This window comes from Phragmites australis, chromosome 2 (genome assembly GCF_958298935.1).
Source record: "Phragmites australis chromosome 2, lpPhrAust1.1, whole genome shotgun sequence".
NCBI lineage: Eukaryota > Viridiplantae > Streptophyta > Magnoliopsida > Poales > Poaceae > Phragmites > Phragmites australis.
The window spans coordinates 27,073,085-27,092,503 of record NC_084922.1 but is presented as its reverse complement, the minus strand read 5'-3'; the positions used below and the strand labels follow the sequence as shown (position 1 = coordinate 27,092,503).

The 19,419-nt window shown below is 51.6% G+C and overlaps 1 protein-coding gene across 2 annotated transcripts; it reads left to right on the top strand.

The window, feature by feature from the left end:
* Nucleotides 1–8,058: 8,058 nt before the first annotated feature.
* Nucleotides 8,059–14,218, top strand: LOC133906249 (pentatricopeptide repeat-containing protein At3g49240, mitochondrial-like). Of its 2 annotated transcripts, none has more exons than XM_062348108.1 (2): nt 8,059–10,159; nt 14,121–14,218. In XM_062348108.1, exon 1 carries the CDS (start codon nt 8,154–8,156, stop codon nt 10,155–10,157), a length of 2,004 nt encoding a protein of 667 aa, XP_062204092.1. In that variant the 5' UTR covers nt 8,059–8,153; the 3' UTR covers nt 10,158–10,159; nt 14,121–14,218. The 2 variants fall into 2 exon arrangements, with proteins under 2 accessions (XP_062204092.1, XP_062204083.1); XM_062348099.1 differs by lacking the exon at nt 14,121–14,218 and adding an exon at nt 12,657–13,077.
* The last annotated feature ends 5,201 nt before the right edge of the window (nt 14,219–19,419 follow it).

The following is a 19,419-nucleotide window of genomic DNA, read 5'->3' as shown; positions in this document are numbered from 1 at the left end:
CAGCAAGATCTCCAGTATAAGGAAAGGCCCGTTCGAATTTTGGACGTGGCAACACGTCAAACCAGAAGAACAGCTGTCAGGTTCTGTAGAGTACAGTGGAGTAATCATACAGAAGCTGAAGCAACATGGGAACGTGAAGATGAACTGAAGAAGGAGTTCCCAGATCTATTTAAGGGACTTTCTGAATCTCGGGGTCGAGATTCCATTTAAGTGGGGTAGATCTGTAACACCCTGTGTTTAGCATAATGTATAATTAAAGAATTAGCTCCAAATTAAAACTTTTTGAGAATAATTAAGTAAGCTAGTATATGTACGTGGATGTGTATGTATTTTGGTACAGACACACTCATGCATAATGGAGATACTAAATTAGGTAGTTGTTCCAAAGGTTGCTAGTGCTAGTTTGAACATGATCATTACGTTTAGGTTGGGTGGCATGCATTGTTTGGCCTTTATGGTTCTTTGTGTGGAGGTTTGAAGTGAATGTCTCTCAATTCAAACCAACTCTTAGATTCTAGTCAGCTCAAAATCAAATTCAGATTCAAATCCCCTTTAAACCAGATATCCAAAATGAATCAACTTCAATCTATTTGAAGTTGATCTTAATCCAAAGTCAGTCTTCAAATTCAAATTGCCGATTTAAATTATTCCAAACTCCATGTTTGTTTCTCTCTTTCTTTTTATTGGTGCGGCCCACGCCGGCGCCCGCGGCCCACCCGGCCGCCCTCCTCCCCTCCCACGCACCCGAGCCGTCTCACGGCCCAGCTTCGCGCGCGCCCAGCCGAAGGCGCCTCTGGCCATGCCGCCTTCTCTGATGCCGACCCCGCTGCCGCGCGTCGACCATCGCCGCACGCCCCTCTTCCCTCTCCTCTCTCCCTTCTCTTCCCGCCAGCGTTGCAGGCCACGTCGCCGGCCACCGCTCTTCGTGAGACAGCTCCGCTCCGAGCCCATGCCTCTCCCTTCTCTCTGCCCCTGCCCCGGCCACTGCGCTGGCGCCGCAGTACGCGTGCTAGCGGTAGCCTGCCGCGCGTCGGCCGGCCACAGGCCACCGCCGCCGCGTCGCGCGCCTCGCTGCGCTCCACCTTGCCTCCGTCGACCCGCGGTGGACACCCGCGCCCGCTCGCGTGTCCCTCGCTCTCGCCTTAGTGCTGCCTCCCCTCCCAGCTATAAATAGCAGGCCGGCACTCCCTCCATACCCCTTTCACCACTTCCGCCACCGCCGCCCCGTTTCTCGCCTCGCCACTGCTCACCGTCGACCATATGCCACCGCCGACGAGCTGCCGAGGAGGACCTTAAGCCGACGCTGCCCGCGTGCCACCGTCCGTTGGCCCGAAAAGCTCGACGGGAGCTGCCTTCGCGTGAAGCCCGAGCCGCCGTCATTCGTCGTCCCCACCGCCGACCGCAGCCGCCGCTTGTCACCGTCCGACCTCACTGGTGAGCCCCCTAGCCTCCCTAGAGTCCCTAGGCTAGCTAAGTAGGCCACCCCATGCGCCAATTTGGCTGATAGCCGCGCGTCGACGCGTTTGTGGTTCTGCCACCGCGTCTGGTCGCCGCCGGCGCGTGCCTGTGTCGTATATGTGTTCACCGGCCATCGTGCCGAGTTCTTCGGGATCGTGAGCCCCGTTTTCTTGCAGGAAGAACGCCTCCCCGAGCAGGGGAGGTGCTGCCAAATTTTGCCACGCCACCGCTGTCCCCCCCCTCCGGCGCTGATTTGACACCGCCGCCGCCTCTCACCGTCGTCGCCGTGCTGTCAGTCGAGTTCGTCGTGCCGCGTAGTGCCCCGTCGTCTAGCTCTCGCGGCGAAACCCTAGCGGAGACTCGTCGCCGGCGAGCTTCTCCGCGCCACGTCGCCGTAGCCCTCGCCGCCGACGCCAAATCCCCCTCCCCTCCGCCGCACGCTGCGCGCGTGCGCCGTGGGCTGCCCTGCCGCGCACCCTCGCTTGGCCCACCGGCCGGCCAGTCGTCCAGGCCGGCCTGTACCGCAAATGGGCCATGTCTAGAGGCCATAGGCCGCCGGCCCAATGACTCTGTAGGCCGCACTGTGCGGGCCCATTACTGTAGATCCGAGCCCGACCTAGGCCCAGGCCCGGCCCATCCAGGCCCGGATGAAGCCCAAGTGGGCCCCACCTGGTCACTGTTCATATGGGCCCCTTTCACTGTTCAGTGGGCCCCACCCATGAATAGTGTCTTTCCATGTTTTCTAGATTTAAATCTTCTGAGAGCCGTAACTTCTCCATTCTGGCTTCGATTTCGGCGATTCTTTCGCCGAAATTCATCGAAAATCAAGATCTACTCATTGATCACCTCGTGGTGTTCATTAGGACTTGTTTGGCTTTCCATTTGGTGTTAATTGGTTCTTCGCTAGTATAGCTCGTACTGATCGTAGTATAAATTACAGAGGAACAAGAGCAAGAGCAGGGACATCTATTCTGCGAACTCTGTGCTGGGAGTGGTAGAGCTGTAGAAGATCCCGACTTGGATCAAGACCAAGAAGGAAACTCCGGGGGAGGCAAGTCCTATTCCCTTAATCATACTGAACTTATGATTTACAATAATCTACATGATCAACTAAAACTAAAAATACTACTGCATATGCTATGTATTACGCTTTTGCAATTATTTATAGTAGTTAATCCTATCAACACTTGCCATGCCTTAACTGCTTCACCCAGAACACATATCACCCTAGGATTACCTGTTGTTAGCTATATTAACAATGGAAGACATCTTGATATCTAGCATGCTTAGGATGGAATACGTCTTCTCGGAGGCGTCGCTTTTAAACTGCATCTCCTCGGAGGTGACAAATTACCATTATCCAATATTAAAGTCATATGCCATGAATCTTGATGGATATGAATTCTGTGATAGATGTGAGATCCTTGATGGTGTGTGGGATATGGTGGGAGATGTGTGAAAACTGGTGAAAACTGTTTTGGCGGGGGCAGGTAGAGTAGTCCTCTGTGGGAGGGGATGCTCTTGGGGGTTTGAGGTATCTTGGGTGAACTCAGTGCCAAAGAAGACACCTGCCTCGGTCGCTTAAGGACCGAGTCATATTGCCGCCATGCCTTAGCAACCACGTACATCCACGCGTCTTGTATGGGCAGGACTTGACTTTCCTTTCACTGGACTGGGTCGGACATCATACCAGGAGGCTGGGAGCAGCGAGCAGTCAAGTTACTATGTGTTCCCTCTGACTGAAGGGGTCTAGATCGTCGGCTTAGGCTTAAAAAGGGAATGCTGACCTTCAGTGCATGGATGCGGCAGTACTTGGGGGTAAAACTCGTGGAAAATCCCGGCAGGAAAGGTGATTGGAGAGTCTCGGTATAATTCGCTCATCTGCTCGCTATAGTGGGAGGCTGAGTATATCGTGTGGGTAAAGCTGTACAACCTCTGCAGAGTGTAAAACTATTCGAATAGCCGTGTCCACGGTTATGGACATGCGAAAGCATGGTCACGCTTGACTAGACTCAGGGGGCGTGTGTCTTGATGAGTGAGTGGGTGGACTAGATGTCCGTATGGTGATGTTTCGTGGCTCGATACCATCAGAAGCTGTGTGGTACTAGGTGTACACCATATGTGATAAAAAGGGACTGAGGAGTGAGGTATAGCCCCTCCCAGGACCGAAAACCCCCAGATAAAGCTTGTTACTGGTTTTGAACTATTAAAACAGTTTTAAAGTTAATCATTGATGATACAACTGAATACCTGCATAGATTGCTTTACGCTAAAACTATTCCGTAAAGCCTTATCCTTGACATACTTCATTATGCATCTATGAAACCCTTGAAAGTAGTATAGGGCTTGCTGGGTACCTTTTGTACTCACTCTTGCTGTCATTCAGATGAAGAAGATAACGCCGACTTTGCCGGGGGTGAAGCCGGAGACGAAGAGTAGTCTAAGCGTCGTGTTCGTACCCTCGCTGCTTGTGGCTTGGGTCCTTTTTTTTCCGCTGTGCTTTTCATGAAGGCCGCTAGGCCATATTTGTAAGGGACAATATGGTTTGTAACTTAAAGTACACTATACGTTAATGAATTGTACGAAGTTTGATTGTAATACTACAACTGTTGTACTGTGCGTATCAGCTACGTAATTCAAGGACTGATACAGGAGGCACAGGAGATCCCGGTAGCGCGGATCCCACAGACCCCGTTTCCCATCAATACGGATCCACCATCTACACCATGTAGGAAAGTAAAACATGTCTGATTAGTACAAATATGCCTTGTAGCACCTGCATCAATTCACTAAATTACTAGTGAATTTGTCATAAATGCCTCAAATACATACCCACTAGTGGAGTTGTCTTTGCCGGTATCATCGGCCGTTGCAATCGCCACATGCACTTGGGCTTTGGTTGCCTTCTGCTGCTCAGGCGTCGGCCCCTTGCCTTTACGATCGCGGCATCTGTTGGCCTTGTGGTCCAACCCACACTAGACGTAGTACACAATCCCGGGCTTTTTTTTTCCATAGCATTAACCTTCGGTCCTGAGAATATAAGCTTGACCTTCTCTTTCTTCACATTCCTCCTAGGATGGTTCTTGTGCTCGACAAAATTAGCTTAAGCGGACGTTTTCACCCCACCATAGCCTACCTTAGACTTCTCCTCGATATTATAGTAGCGATAAACTCATTAAGAGTCAGCCACTGCTTTAAGTGCCGATGTATAGTGACAAAGTCAAACCAAAAACTATGCAACTTGGTCAGTGGCATTAACATGAAAATTCTCAGGGAGGATACAATCATACTGGCTTAAATCTCGCACGATCAGCTACAACTTATGGATCTGTTCTATGACTGATCTGCCATTTCCCATACAAAAGTTCATGCAACTGGCTACCATGAAGGACTCGTTACCATTGTCACTTTTAACGTACTTGTCATTAAGCTCCAACACACCTTCCATGCTTCTCCAAACCCCACATAAACGTCGAAGAGCCTGTTCGATAGAATAACCAAAAGGCGTGCTAGGGCAGACGCATTAGCCCTCTCCTAACAGGCCATTAACGCATCGAGACCCGTTCTTTCGATCTCGTCTTACACGGCTTCCCCCGGAGGGGCGAACAGTTCTTCGGTGAGGACCTAGAAAAATCTGAGCTCCATCAACCATAGTCTCACCCAGGCCTGTCAGTGCTTAAAGCCGATTCCATCGAAGTTTTCAAGCTTAATTGCGTCCAAGAACGATGATGGTAGGATAGAGGAGCTAGAACTAACCATCTCACAAGCAATTGGATTTTTGGATTGTTATATGAATTGCGATAAAAATGAGCATGGATCTCATTCCACATAAACATATATAAAGGCATAGCAGAATGTACCAAATATATATGACCTTTGAAAGATTTGACATCAAAACATAAAAATCAGTTTCCGATATCATATATACATCACATTCTAGGCAACAAATATGTATCTTGCATAATAGTGCTCTTAGTAAATGAATGGCAATTGGCTCTAGGACTAACAAGGTCTTGCTCACTAATTGTCCTATTAAAAATATCATTGACTGGACAATTTACTAAGTTCTCAACTAGTTATTAGAGTTTGGACAGAGTTCTCACAAATTAAACAACATCATCAGGAACAATGCTATTGTACCAAATCGGAGATAAACAAAAGGATAGCAAGATTCAAAGCAAGTATTGACTATGGCAAACAAGATGAATCAACTTCATTATCCAGAATCAATTTTGGTAAGCTATCTCTGAACTAACAACAACACACAAACTAATCATTGGAACTATAACAAATAACCCACTGGACAATCAACTCTAGAAATGTGTCTCGAAACACAAATTCAGATAAGTGAGAGCCACTAAACTAAATCATTAGAGGCTATCACACGTATCATAGAACTAGAGAATCTCAGGTCTAACTATTGTACTTAGTAACTTGTCTAGTATCAGAATATCAATTCATCATTAAGCAACTAGAGTATGTAATAGTGTTGTCCAGAACAGAAAGAGAGGAAAACTCACAAAGTGACTTACTGAAATGCACAAATGATCGAGACAAGACACGACTATATAACTGTTGTCCCATAAATCCAATCACCCGCCAATTGCCGCTGGCGAGAAGTAAGACCGAGATACGAAGCCTCACCACACCGCGTCGACGCATACAGGCGAGCCTCGGCACACACAACATTGACAACCACCAACACAAGGGCTTCTTCACCCGATCCCTTGCAACTCCTAATCACTAAACCAAAGACCGAGCTCCACTCAACTCTAGCTCAAGAGGCAATTCCCAACATCGAAAGAGAAAACCAGTGAGAAAAGTAGAAGAATGAAGAGGATTTCCAAAATCTGGCTACAGAGAAGGAAGAACCAGCCTACATATATGCACAGCGACACCCTTCAGCATCCCATAACCCGACCGTCACCGCCTCTCTCTTCTCTGCCCTCTTTCCTTTTCCCATCGTAAACCGCGGCTGAACCGAGTCTCAGGTCCTATATACATCACCGCATGGGCCTGGGCTCCAACAAGTCAAAAAGGCCAGCCGATCCACCAAGGAAAAAAAAGGAAAAAGCTCAAAACATTAAAATTTCTTGTTTTCCTCAAGAAAAAGATCAGATGAATAAGAAGGGTGTTTGTGCATTGCAGCCCCTATGATCGTCAGCTTGCTTACCTAAAGGTCCAGAGATTGTGGGACAGTAGTTTCCTCCATCTTGGTGGCAATAGAAAGACACGCCACCGAGAACAATTGTGTCATCCAATCCTTGCCTTCCTGAAAATGGCATTGACACTAAGGGTTGATGGATAAAAAAATTACTGATACTGATAGCATTGGCAACTTCTTGAGGTAACTAAAAATATGATCTTGGAATTCTTACCGTCAGCTCATACTGTGAAAGGAAACGATTAAGGTAGTTCACAGCCAAATAGGCAGTAAGAGGACCAAAACTGTAGTACGAGTAAACCTGCGGAGATATAAAAACTAAACGAAGAAAAGATGCAGCTTTCTAAATGAACAGGGCTAATAATCATGGGAACGGAATGCGTTGCTACAATCGCCAAAACAAATGACGCAAACATGTTTCCTTTTCCCCCGGTGCAGCCATACCTCAGGCCCTCAGATCAATCAGGAACCCACCCTCCAAATCCAATCGATCGCCTCTCGACAGAAGCAGAGGACGCCGCCGTGCAGCCTCTCGCCGAAGTCCACCCTCAGCATGTGCCCTCAGACAGTTAGGAACCCACCTTCCAAATCCAACAGGTAGCCTCTCGACGGACGCAGAGGACAACGCTGCCGTCGCGCAGTCTCTCGCCATAGTCCGCCCTCGGCATATGCTCCCGCTCCCTCTCCACTAGACTGGACACGCATTCCTCCGACTAAGCGGAACTGGCGGCGGAAACAAGCGGAGCGAGAAGCGGCGGGAGGAGGCGGCTGATGGCTGGCGGGCTAGGGCAAAATCGCCAGACGTGTTGAGCCGGGGAAGGGTGACGGCGCGGAGGGGTAATTACTTAATGATAATGCGGGTAACTACCTCTCAACTCCACCAGGTCATATGAAAGTAGAGTTGGTGAAATACCTATTCAGCTGTTTTACTAAAATGAACTAGGAGGAAAGGGCTATTCAGCTGTTTTATAGAGTTAGGCTACATTTGAAGTTGATCAAATCTAGCTAGAAATTTTAATCCGAAACTGTAGGTAGATGGAAGGTATTTAGTTAAGTTGTCTAGTTTTTATTTTAAATTAAAATAAAAATTTAAATTACTTTATTTTAACATACAAACCCCAGATCTAATATAAACCTCTGAGCTGAAGCTGTGTCTAATAGACTTTTAGTTTATTAATAAATTGATGAAGCTGTGGTGTTTAGGAGGCCCCCACTCATATACATGGTAGAGTTGGGAGCCTCCCAAGCATATGCGTGGGATGAACTTTAAAAAAAAAAAAACTCAAATCTCAGTAACAAACAACAGACTAACCTAGCCCATCCTGACTTGCCTGGCCCCTCGAGAAATAGCCTATGTACGTAGCAAACAGTAGAATCACCTACCCCATCCTGCAATCCAGCGCGGCCCACGCTCCCGTCTTCATCGCTCGCTTCTGTTCCTCTCCCAACCGGCCATTTCCCCACCCGAAAAATATCCCCCAAATCCCTAGCTAAACCCTCCTCCTCTGATCCTCTCTGCCCTGTCGCCGCCATGTCGCTCTCCAAGCCCCTACTCTCCCGCCTCCTCCCTCTACCTCTCCGCCTCCGCTCCCACGTCCGTCTTCTCTGCCTCGCCACCCCCACCCCCACCGACCTCGAGCAGACCCCCGCCGCCGCCGCCGCCGCCGAGCGCCGCCGCCGCAAGCGCCGCCTCCGCGTGGAGCCCCCGCTCTCCCGGGGACCGGCGCCGCAACGCTCCCCGGGGGCGCCCCGCCCGTCCACCTCCAACCCCAACGCCCCCAAGGTCCCGGAGCCCGCGTCGGTGCTCTCGGGGAAGCGCCTAGACCTCCACCGCCGCATCCTCGCGCTCGTCCGCGAGAACGACCTCGACGAGGCGGCGCTCCTGACGCGCCACTCCATCTACTCCAACTGCCGCCCCACCGTCTTCACCTGCAACGCCGTCCTCGCCGCTCTGCTCCGCCAGGCGCGCTACGCCGATCTCCTCTCGCTGCACCGGTTCGTCACCCAGGCCTCCGTCGCGCCTACCGTCGCCACCTACAACCTCCTCCTCCAGGCCTACTGCGACTGCCGCCGCCCCGACACCGCGCTCGAGCACTTCCGCCTCCTCCTCAAGGACGACTCCCCCGTGCTGCCATCCCCCACCACCTACCGCATCCTTGCGCGTTCCCTCGCGGAGAACGGCAAGCTCGACCAGGCCCTCGAGCTCAAGGATGGCATGCTCGAGCGCGGTCTCGTCGCGCCTGATCCCCAGGTCTATGCCTTCATCATGGGTGGGTTTGTCAACGCCGAGGACGGTGACAAGGTGGTCTCACTGTATGAAGAGCTGAAGGAGAAGCTTGGTGGAGGCCCGATTCTTGACGGCGTGGTGTACGGGAACCTAATGAAAGGGTACTTCCTCAAGGGTATGGAGAAGGAGGCCATGGACTGCTACGCGGAGGTGCTTGGGGAGGGTTCCAAGGTAAGGTTTGGCGCATCGAGTTACAACATGGTGCTTGATGCACTTGGTAGGAACGGGAGGTTGGAGGATACACTCCAGCTGTTCCATAGAATGTGCAGGGAGCATGACCCGCCCAGGAGGATTGCTGTAAACCTGGGGAGCTTTAATGTGATGGTCAATGCGTACTGCCACGCTGAGAGGTTCCATGATGCAATTGAGGTGTTTGGGAAAATGGCTGAGAAGAGGTGTGCGCCGGATGCACTCTCGTACAATAATCTGATTGACTGGTTGGGGAAGAATGAACTTGTTGGGGATGCAGAAGGGTTGTACAAGGAGATGGGCGAGCGTGGTGTAAACCCTGACGAGTACTCTTATGTCTTGCTCATCGAGTCCTGCTTCAAGGTTGATAGGGTGGACGTCGCGGTTGGTTACTTCAATAAGATGTTTGAAGCTGGCCTGAGGCCCAATGCAAATGCATTTAACAAAGTTATGGGTGGCTTGGTGAAGGTTGATAGGCTTGATGAGGCACAGGGTTTCTTTGATATGATGCCTGAAAAGGAGGTTAAGCCAAACATTGCTAGCTATGAGTTGCTGTTGGGGGCATACGTTGATGCTGCAAGGTTGGATGATGCGATCAAGATGGCCAAGGGTATCCTGCTGGATGAGAGTGTTGTGTTTAGTGATGAATTGAAAGCACTTCTGGAGGGAGCCCTAGAGAAGGAGGGGAGAAATGGGGACATGGCAAAGTTGTATGACGATGTCGACAGGGAGAAAGCGGAGGCAGCTGCATGTGCAGCTGAAGCGAAGGCCAGAGCAGAGGCTCTTGCTAAAGAAGAAGAGGAGAGGAAGAAGGCTGAGGCAAAGGCCAAGGAAGAAGCTGCTGCCAGGGCCAGCCGAGCTGCTATTGAGGCAGTGCTGGGTCGCAAGAGGGAAGCAGAAAAAGAGGAATCAGCTGATGGAGCGAATGTTGAGGAGGCGCAGGTTGTTGAATCCAACAACGACAACATCAATGTTGCAGGAGAACAGAATGAAGGTGATGACAAGAAAAAGCAAGAGAGCGGTGAAGCCTTGTCGGGGGCCATAGCTTCGTCATCTTAGAGGTTCCTTTCTGTCACAACTGATCATTAGTTTCATTTCAATAGTAATGTGATTGGGAGAGCTTGTGTGAGGAGGTTAGCTTGATGCTTTGATTTTAACTCACATGTATTCAAGTCCTACTGATCGAATGCTGCAATCTTGTGTATCGATCTAGCATTTTTTTGAGATAAATATGAGTTATAAGTTTTCTTTATCTCTGTGATCCCCAAATTCACTATTTTATAGTACTAGATAGATTTTCCTTTTCACTTTTTGTTCTCCAAATGTAAAGGTATCATCTTTTCATTTACTTAAGTTTTGCCCATTTAAGGTTCAATTTTCAAAAAGGACCAATTATTTTGCCAATGCATGTCTTGGTTTACCTTTCTCGTTTACCAGACATATTTTTGACATTTTAAATGGTTCAGATGCTCTAAAGAGCGTAATAAAGTATTTTTGACGTTTTAAATGGCTCAGATGCTCTGAACAGCGAAACTTGTGTTAAGCTAGTCAGTTTGTACATGGTATCCATATCATAGCAATAACAAACTATGATGTGTCACGAAACATAAATCATATGTGTTGTACCAGTATGAATTAACGTTGCATCAATTTGAATACCACATTGTATTATGTTATAAAATATCAAAGGAAAGATAAGCACTTTGCTTATTGGCATTGAACATTCATACTCCTTTTAAATGCTGTCCTGATTTCATTCCGCTTAGGCCTGCTAATGGGTTGGGCTGAAACGGGTTTTCTGGGTTGGGTTTGCTTTGGATGGGTGGGAGCGGGTTTGCATAGCTATTGGATTGGGTTGGGTTTACAGGGAAAGCGGGTTGGGTGGGGGTTGGAATGGGTTCTGTTTTTGCGGGTGAACCCATGGGTTCACGTTTGGGTCATCGCCCAATCCTCACACAGTCACACGAGGCTGATGACCTAGCACTAGCAGCGGGCGGTGCTGCGAAGGCCGATCGGATTGGGGCGTTGCGCTGCTATCAGGATCTTCTCCGCCACTGCTGATCCATCTTTTCAAGCCGTCGGCCCGTCACCCTCTCCACCACACAAGGCAAAAACCTCAACGGCGACTTCCATCTGAAGCAGCTGGAGCTTGGCGCAGCTGCGGTCGACAGGACGCCGGAGATCCTCTACAGCGGTCTGCTTGTAGGGTCAAAGGGCATTGCTGCGCCGGCTTTGATTCGCTCTGCGGGCGCAAGATCGAGTTCCTCCGCGTTCACCGGTTCTTGATCAGGTGACCATGGCCTTACACTCTTATTGCGCACATGAGGTGATCTGCTTCTTGGAGGGTTCTTGGTTGTTCAAGGACATAATTGGACTGTTTTATGGTTAGTTTAGGACCTCCACAAAGTTTTAGCTTAGTGTCTGTGAGCTAGATTTGGAATACTTTCTGATTTGGTGGTCAGTAGAGAGAGATTTTGTGTTAGCCCTGCTCTATGATGATGATTTTGCTCTGACACCGGATTTTGATGACTCAGTTCTTGTAGCCTTTGTTAGAATTTTTGTTGTCGATGGAGCTGAAACTTGGCTATTGTAGCTTAAACAATTAGCCATACTGCTGTAGTTTCTCATTAACACCACGTTGTCGGTGCAGTCTGCTTGCTTAGAAAAAGAGCTCTTAGTTCCTAAACCTGTAGTCTCTAGAGTTATCAAGATGCAGTTTGCTACCCTCTAAAAAAACAGTTTGCTACACATGTAAGATACTGCTCTGGGCAATTTTTCAGTCTTCTCTTTTTAGCATCTTGGTAGCCCGTGATTGCCTTACCGTCCATGTTTGGATACTACATATTTTTAGCTTCAGCTACCATTTTTTAGCTGCTGTTTAATTTCGTGAATTTTGTCGTTTTGAAATACCCTTCAGCTGGTAGGATAAGTATCTTTTCCAAATAATGCTGAATGGACAGTTCAAATGACCATGAAACGCGGTACTGATTCCTGAGAGAGCTAACACAAGTAATCTTGTAGACTCAAATCTGCCTCGACATTCGTAGTGACTGCTTGCGTCAACATTTGTAGTGACTGCTGATACCATTTCACAGCGGTCGACATGATCCAATATTATGTTCCACAAGTGACTAATTTTTGTCTTGCACTTAGTGGTACCATTTATACTGTCTGATATCAACAGTTCTAGGGACTAGGCCATATGGATGCAGCACTCACTCTACTGATTGTTAATCCAAGTAGAACCTGACAAATACTACTCATGAGAATAGTATTCTTAGTTTTTATCAATGCCATTAATTATCTATTTTTCTTCCACCAAAATAGAAAAGATGATAGGCTGCAATCTTACACCAACTTCATATATAGTACATTTGATAAATTTATTTCAGCTATCTTTCAAGGATAGAAAATATTTAGCACCAGAAAATCGTAAATATTACTATAAGTCTTCATTCAACTGAGAATATATATGCTAGTTGAGTATGTTTTTCTTGCATAACCTGTACTGCTTTATTCACATCGAAACATAAATAACAATCTGTGCCACTACTTCAGGGATTACTTTTTGGAGATGATGGAGCAGTGTAGTTTACTACTTGGGACATAATTTAATGGATGTATGAATGCTGATACTCAACTGAAGTTTGCTATGTATTCGGCTAATGTTACTTTGAAGATTTGACCTGCCGGCACCTTCCGCAATGTAGTTTCAGATAGCGATTTCTCAGTTTTTGGTTGATTTAAGCCTGGATGGGACTGTAGTAGCATTGTTTATTAGCTATAAAAGATTTTATGTAGTCTTTTCTGGCCATGTTATACAGGCTGTCGTCTTTTCTGGTCTGTAAGTTTATTACCACTTATATTTTCATTTTCATTTTGTTTTTCTGCAAATTTCCTGCTACATTTAGTCACGAGTTTGTAAGTGCATATCTGTAACGATTTAGCTTTGGAAGAGTGATGCTGGATGGTGCTTTGACTTTGGAAGAGATTACATGCACGGTTTCAGCATCCAAAGCAATAGTTAGACCATCTCCAATGTTTTCCGTCGTTGTTCCTGTTTCCCTTGCAATGGGAAAAAGATTAAGACGGGAACGAAATACGAGCTCAAATGTCATCCTGTCGTGGGCCGGGATAAGAGAGAGGTTCTCACGCCCTTTTGCGGATGGAAACGACGAGTGGGACAGGACTTGGCGGTTGCGGTCGCGCGCTCGGGTGGAAGAGGTTGAAGCAAGGGGCGGCGATGGTGGTGTGCGTGAGGAGGGTGGCGGAAGGTTGACAGTGAAGGTGAGGGGCTCATGGAGGCTGGACCCAGGCACACGTGTGGAGGGAAACGGTGATGTCACCAGAGGTGGTGCAGCGGCGACGAGGAGCATCGATAGGAGGTACGACACTTTCTCCCTAAATGCCTTTTGGATCTACGATTGTTGCGGTTGAAGAAGAGCAAGGCTGCGGTGGTCGAGACGGGCGTCTTGAGCTTGTAGGGCTCCGGCCATGGCAGCGAGGGCATCGAGGAGAATGAGGGTAGCCTTTTGCTGTGGCAGCCGATCTAGGAGGATGCCGGCGGTGGCCGGTGGCGGTGCGCGGAGACGGGGCACAAACTCTCGGAGTGGGAAAAGGAGGCATACACGTAGTCCTGCGCCTGCCGCCTCGCTCTCATCGACCACGCTGTTGCGTGCAAGAAGTCGCCGCTCAACGCCTTCAAGCCCTACACCGAGCACAAGTGCGTACTGATCCGCTTCGCTCCTCCTGGTTGTGCAGCTTGTTCTGAATTTATTCAGAGTCTATGGTTTACTTTGATGCGCGTTTAGGGGTTTAATTAGCTATCCGTTTGTGCTTTTCTGAGGATTTTTAGGGTTCTAAATTAAATTCTATTTGGGTCTGATGCTGCAACGATGCAGATAGGATCATAAAACAAATTAGTGACAAAAAAATGATGTGTCCTTGTGGCCCGGAACATGCATTAGCTATTGCTCCTTAGGATGTGGTTATATATGAACTGAGTTGGGTTTTGTGTTCTAGATCAAAGCTGGTATGCAACATCATGGGGGATACAGTAAACAAGTCAGAGTAGCACATCTGGAAGCATATCAATGGGAAGAGATTTTTTAACAAACTAGGTAAAAGTTTCTCAATACTACTTGTATGATAGTACTAGCTATTGGATGAACTATGTTGTTTCCTATGTTCCACTACTGGTTGAAGAATCCTCAATGAATGCTTGGATATTTCCATATAGCTGTTCTTTTCTTTCCTCATGAAGTCATGATGCATTTTGTTATAGTTTTGTATCTATGTTGATTATCATATTGGAACATCGCCAATGGTGACTCCAAAAGAATGAAAGTTAATAAGAAATATTGGACAAGTAGTTGCTATCTTTCTTAGAAACGTTCTATATGGATCAATTACAAATGACTATTGAGTAGATTGTTTGCTTTGCTATGCAATGGCTATTTGCACTTGCTTTCATCTGTCTTCTCTTTGTTGCGGAAGTGAGACATGTCTTCTATTCAGATGATCCAGATTTCTGGGTGCCTCCTTTTGCAAGTTGTTGGGATGATGATAATGGGAAATATCGATGGGAGTCCTCTCCTGGGAAGAATGATGCAGCAGAGAATGAACGATACAGAACAAATATTACTATCAAAGGAATTCACCGGCAAATCTATTCAGTGCAGTTGAACTATGATATACATAGTACACAATCCTATTCAGTGCATATTCTTTTTTTTTTCCGGATATTGTGATGGGGGTCCTCTACCAGCAGATGCAGATGGTTTGCATTGAAAATATGTTGTTTAGTGATTCATCTGAAAGGTGAAACTTCATTTACATTGGCCTTTATTGCACTATTGTTCCAATTTTATCTGATATCTCCTAAGAGAGTGTCGGAGAGTGAACTCCTGTCGCAGGGATCCCGAGAGACCCCTCTTTAGAGATTCGGCCGGGGGGATGATCCTAGAAAAGCTTGTACGGGAAAAAAGCGGGAACGGAAGTAAATGCGCTGGCTTGCAGGTACACCGGGTTTTTGAACAGGTTCGGGCCGCGCGGGGGCGTAACACCCTACTCCTGTATGAGTGTTATATCTATCCTTGAAGGGGATCCTTCAAGGATATATCTGGTTCTCCAAGGAGAGCTGTTTACAAAGAGCTGGAGGCTCTTATGTTCTAGCTAGCTGGTCTCTTGATCGTCTTGCGATCGGGGGCTGTTGTTTTCTTGTTCTTCGACTGACTCTCTTCTTCTTTTTTTCTTTTTTCTCTCTCGGTGTCCTCCATCCTTTCCTTTTATAGATGCGCCGACCTCGACATATCCTGAATGGGAAAGAGGGGACGCGAATGCCCAGGTGCCACGGAGAAAGGCGTAATCATTTCATTTTGGCGAAGTGACAGGGGCGGTGGAGGAAGGCGGCGTGCATTCGACCACCAGCCGCTGCGGAAGCTTCGGGGTGCTCTGAAAAGGGCCCACCGGACAGCCTCAGAGGTGCCCGGTGCGCCCACCCTGTCTTGTTCTCCTGCCAGGGCAGGGTGGCAGGCCGAGCGCTTCGATTCTGGCGACGTTATCCCGAGGCGCGCAGGCGAAAACGGGACGGGACCCGTGCATTTAATGGACCCACGCCCCCCTGCCATTGCATGGCAGGGTCTGACACTGGGGCGTGGGCAGCCGAGAATGTCAGGATGTCAGAATGTCAGGCCACGCGCGCCTATTAAATGCGGCATCGGGCCCTTGACTGGATGACACCCTGACGACGGGGCCCTTCGAGTCTTTGAACGAGCTTGCGCGAACCTTCGGGGGACCGAGTCACTCTGTTTCTACCTATCTTGCAGGGTGGTGATATGTGGTGGACGGCCGGTCTGGCCTCGGGACTTAGGGACCCCTGGTTCTAAATACACCGACAGTAGCCCCCGGGCCCGCTGGCAGTCGATGGGACGGAGACTGCGAATGGGCCCTTCGTCGCGACCGAGGCCAAGGCTGGCCGGATGCCATGTGGCAAGCTTTCGAGAGGTGGCCCCTGCGGATTTTAGACATCAAGTATGCCCCAACGGGAAAATGAGTGGTCGCGTGTCCATACAACTTCCGAGGGGCACGATAATCATACGGGCGGCCCGCGCGGTCGCCGCGCAGATCGAGGAAAATACGCCTGGCAACCGCTGACATCGCGCGATCGGCGGGAGATTCGCCTGACAGTTGCGTCGACCGAGGCGACGCTTCGCCGAGCGAACCGTCCGGGGCGGCAGTTTTTGAATTTTGAGATATAAAAGGGGGAATGGATCGGTCCGTTCCCCTTTTTCACGCTCTCTCGCACCCGTGCTCCTGCTTCCTTTGCGCTTCGAAGCCCCTAGGAAATTCCCAGGCGACCGGAGCGTTCTTCCTTCTCTCTCTCTTCACCACCAAAAAACGCCTTCCACTCCGCTGAGATGACGAGGGTTGGAGGAGGACGCCGGGATAGGACTCCGGACAGCATCTTGCCGGAATCTCGCCTGAGGAATGAGGAGGCGGCGGATAAAATCAAGAAGCTGCTGGTGCCGGAAGGTCAAGAGGGTGCTGTGGTGGTGAGGCCGGCGACTCTGACGCCGACGACGACCGTTCCTGGACGAACCGTCCTCTTCACCTCCTTCGTGGCGGCGGGGCTAGTGCCGCCGTTCTCCGCCTTCTTCCTGCAAGTGCTGGAGACGTACGGCATCCAAATGGCGCACCTAAGCCCCAATTCCGTCGTGGCGTTGGCGGTCTTCGCACATCTCTGCGAAATGTTCGTGGGGGTGATGCCGTCGGCGACGCTGCTTCGCCACTTCTTCGTCCTTCGGCCGGTGGGGAAGAAGAGGGGGCACTCCACGGCGGACGTCGCGGGGTGCTGCAACCTTCGGCTCCGGGAAGGCCTGGGGGACCATTATATTCCCCAGGTGGTGCGCAGCAAGTGGGAGGAATGGCGACGGGACTGGTTCTTCGTCGACATCGACCCCCACGAGCGGCTCGAGTTGCCAGAGAAGGCGGCGGAACCTCGGCGATCGACGTGGGAGGCGCCGCCGCCAGAAGATGCGAGGCTAAAGCCGGTGCTGGAGCGCATCTTGGAGCTGCGCGAGTCCGGGCTGACCTCTGTTATGGTGGTCGTGGACTTCCTGCGTCGACGACTGGCGCCCTTGCGGGAGCGGGCCCGACCAAGCTGGTTCTATACCGGGCCGGAGGACATCACTAGGACCCAGATCGGCGCGAGTTGGGATCTGGGGCAGGCGGAGCTGCGAGGGATGACCCGAGTGATCACCGGGTCGGAGGACATGAGCCGGGCGGAGCTCCCGTGGCCGGAGATGGCGCTCTGCGCCCATCCCGACCGGGTGGCTATCATGAGGCGGCTGCCGGAGTTTGACGCCCAAGGGCCCGTGGACCGGCCAAGAAGCCGGAGTCCCGAGGCCTCTGAACTCCCCGGGCTGGAAGAACTCCTGGGTGAGGAGGTTGTTGGCAGCTCGGCGCAGGCTGGCGACGGGGCCGCCACAAGCAGTAGCCGCCGCGCCAGAGAAGAGGGCGCCCCTGAAGCTGCTGAAGAGTTGACGTCGGGAGACCGGGGAAAATGACCCCGGGCCTTGATCCTGCTGCCGGAGTCTCCGCCGTCGCCGACGGCAGCGGCGGCGTTTCCGGTGCTGGAGCCGCGCCTGGTGCGGATGGGGCCCGCGCCGACGCCTGCGACCTGCGCGGCGGAGACCGAGACTCGTGCGGCGGCTCCCGAGGCCCGCGTAGTGGCCCAGCCGAGCCCTCAGCGGAAGAGGCGGCGGGAGGGGTCCGGACCGACGGCACCGGACCCGGACATTAGGCTCCCAGCGGCCAAATGGCGGTATCGGTGAGTCATTTTTCTTGCTTTTCCATGGGTCCTTTCGGCCCGAACTAAGTTTTGACAACTTTTACTTGTCTCCCGTAGGCCGGCCGCAGGCGTTGCGGCGACGGAGAGGGAGCAGGCGCCAAGGCCAGAGCCGAACCTGCCCGCTGCGCCAGCGGAGGCCAGTGTAGGAACGGCGGAGGCGCCAATCGACGTGGAGGCGCCAATCGACGTGGCGGCCATAGGGAGAGAGGCGGTGGCGGCGACTACCGGAAGGGCGCCGGCGGAGCCTACCCCGGGCGCGGAGAGCCCGGGGCGGAGAACGGTGGAGGCGGATGCCTCGCCGGGGCCGGTGGGCAAGGCGGCTGATGCGGGAACGCAGCTGCCGTCCGAGGCCTTGGCTCCGGAGGAGCCTACCCCGGGCAGGCAGAGCCCGGGGCGGATGGCGGCACAGGGCCCTGTGGAGAGCTCGGCCCCCCTGGAGGCATCCGGCGGAGAAGCCTGGGACCCACCGGCGCTCGCAGTGCCTGGCCGGCCTGCCGATCCCCTCTTGGCCGCCATTGAAGGCGTCCGAGCCGCAGTCGGGCAGTTGGGCGCGGCGGTGGAGGCCAAGGAGGGGGAGCTCGAGGCCGAGCACGCCCGCCTAGTACTGGAGAAGGCGCAGCTGGCGGGCGCCCGAGAGGAGGCCCGTGCGGCAGCCGCGCGGGAGCAGAAGCTCCTGGAGGACATCCGTGCGGAAGCCGCGCGGGAACGAGAAGGCCTGAGGACCGCGCGGGCAGAGGCCGCGCGGGAACGAGAAGACGCCGCCCGCCTGGCTGAGGCGTCGAGGCAGCAGGCTGCCGAGGCCCTTGCCAGGATGGGGCAGGCGCAGGTGAGGGAGGCGGCAGTCACGGCCCGGGAACGGCTTGCAGAGGAGCGGCAGGCCGAGCTGGCCCGCCGAGAGGGCGCGGTCGAGACGACGCGCACCGACCTCCAGCGCTGGGAAGACGACCTCCAGAAGATCAGAGGAGAAGTCAAGCGCTGGGAAGAGGACGTCTCCATCCGGGAAGTGGATAACGAGCTATTAGCGTCTGATCTCGGAGCCCGGGAGGATTCGGTGGTCCAGCAGGAGGAGGTGCTGGCCCGACGGGAGAATGAGCTGAGTCGCCGGGAAGGCGAACTGAATCGCCGAGAGGGCGAGCTGAGTCGCCGGGAAGGCGAAGCCGCTGCCGCGGCGGCCACCGCGGCTACCAGGGCGGAAGAAAATGCGAAACACGAGGCGGAACTGACCGCCCGTGAACAAGCCCTGTCCGAGGTGGTGGCTAAGGCGAAGCAGGATGCCGTCCCCGCCGCAGCTGGCGGTTCTTCCGGTCCGGCCGAGGACCAGGGACTCGAGGCACAGCTGCGGGCCACCAGGGAGAAGCTCGAGGCAGCCTTTGTTTCGCGGGTCAACCTCGTGCAGATGCTGGAGGATATACTCCGGCGGATGCGACGGGCCATGGAGAAAGGTGGTCTTGGGCGGCTTGTCGGCGACAC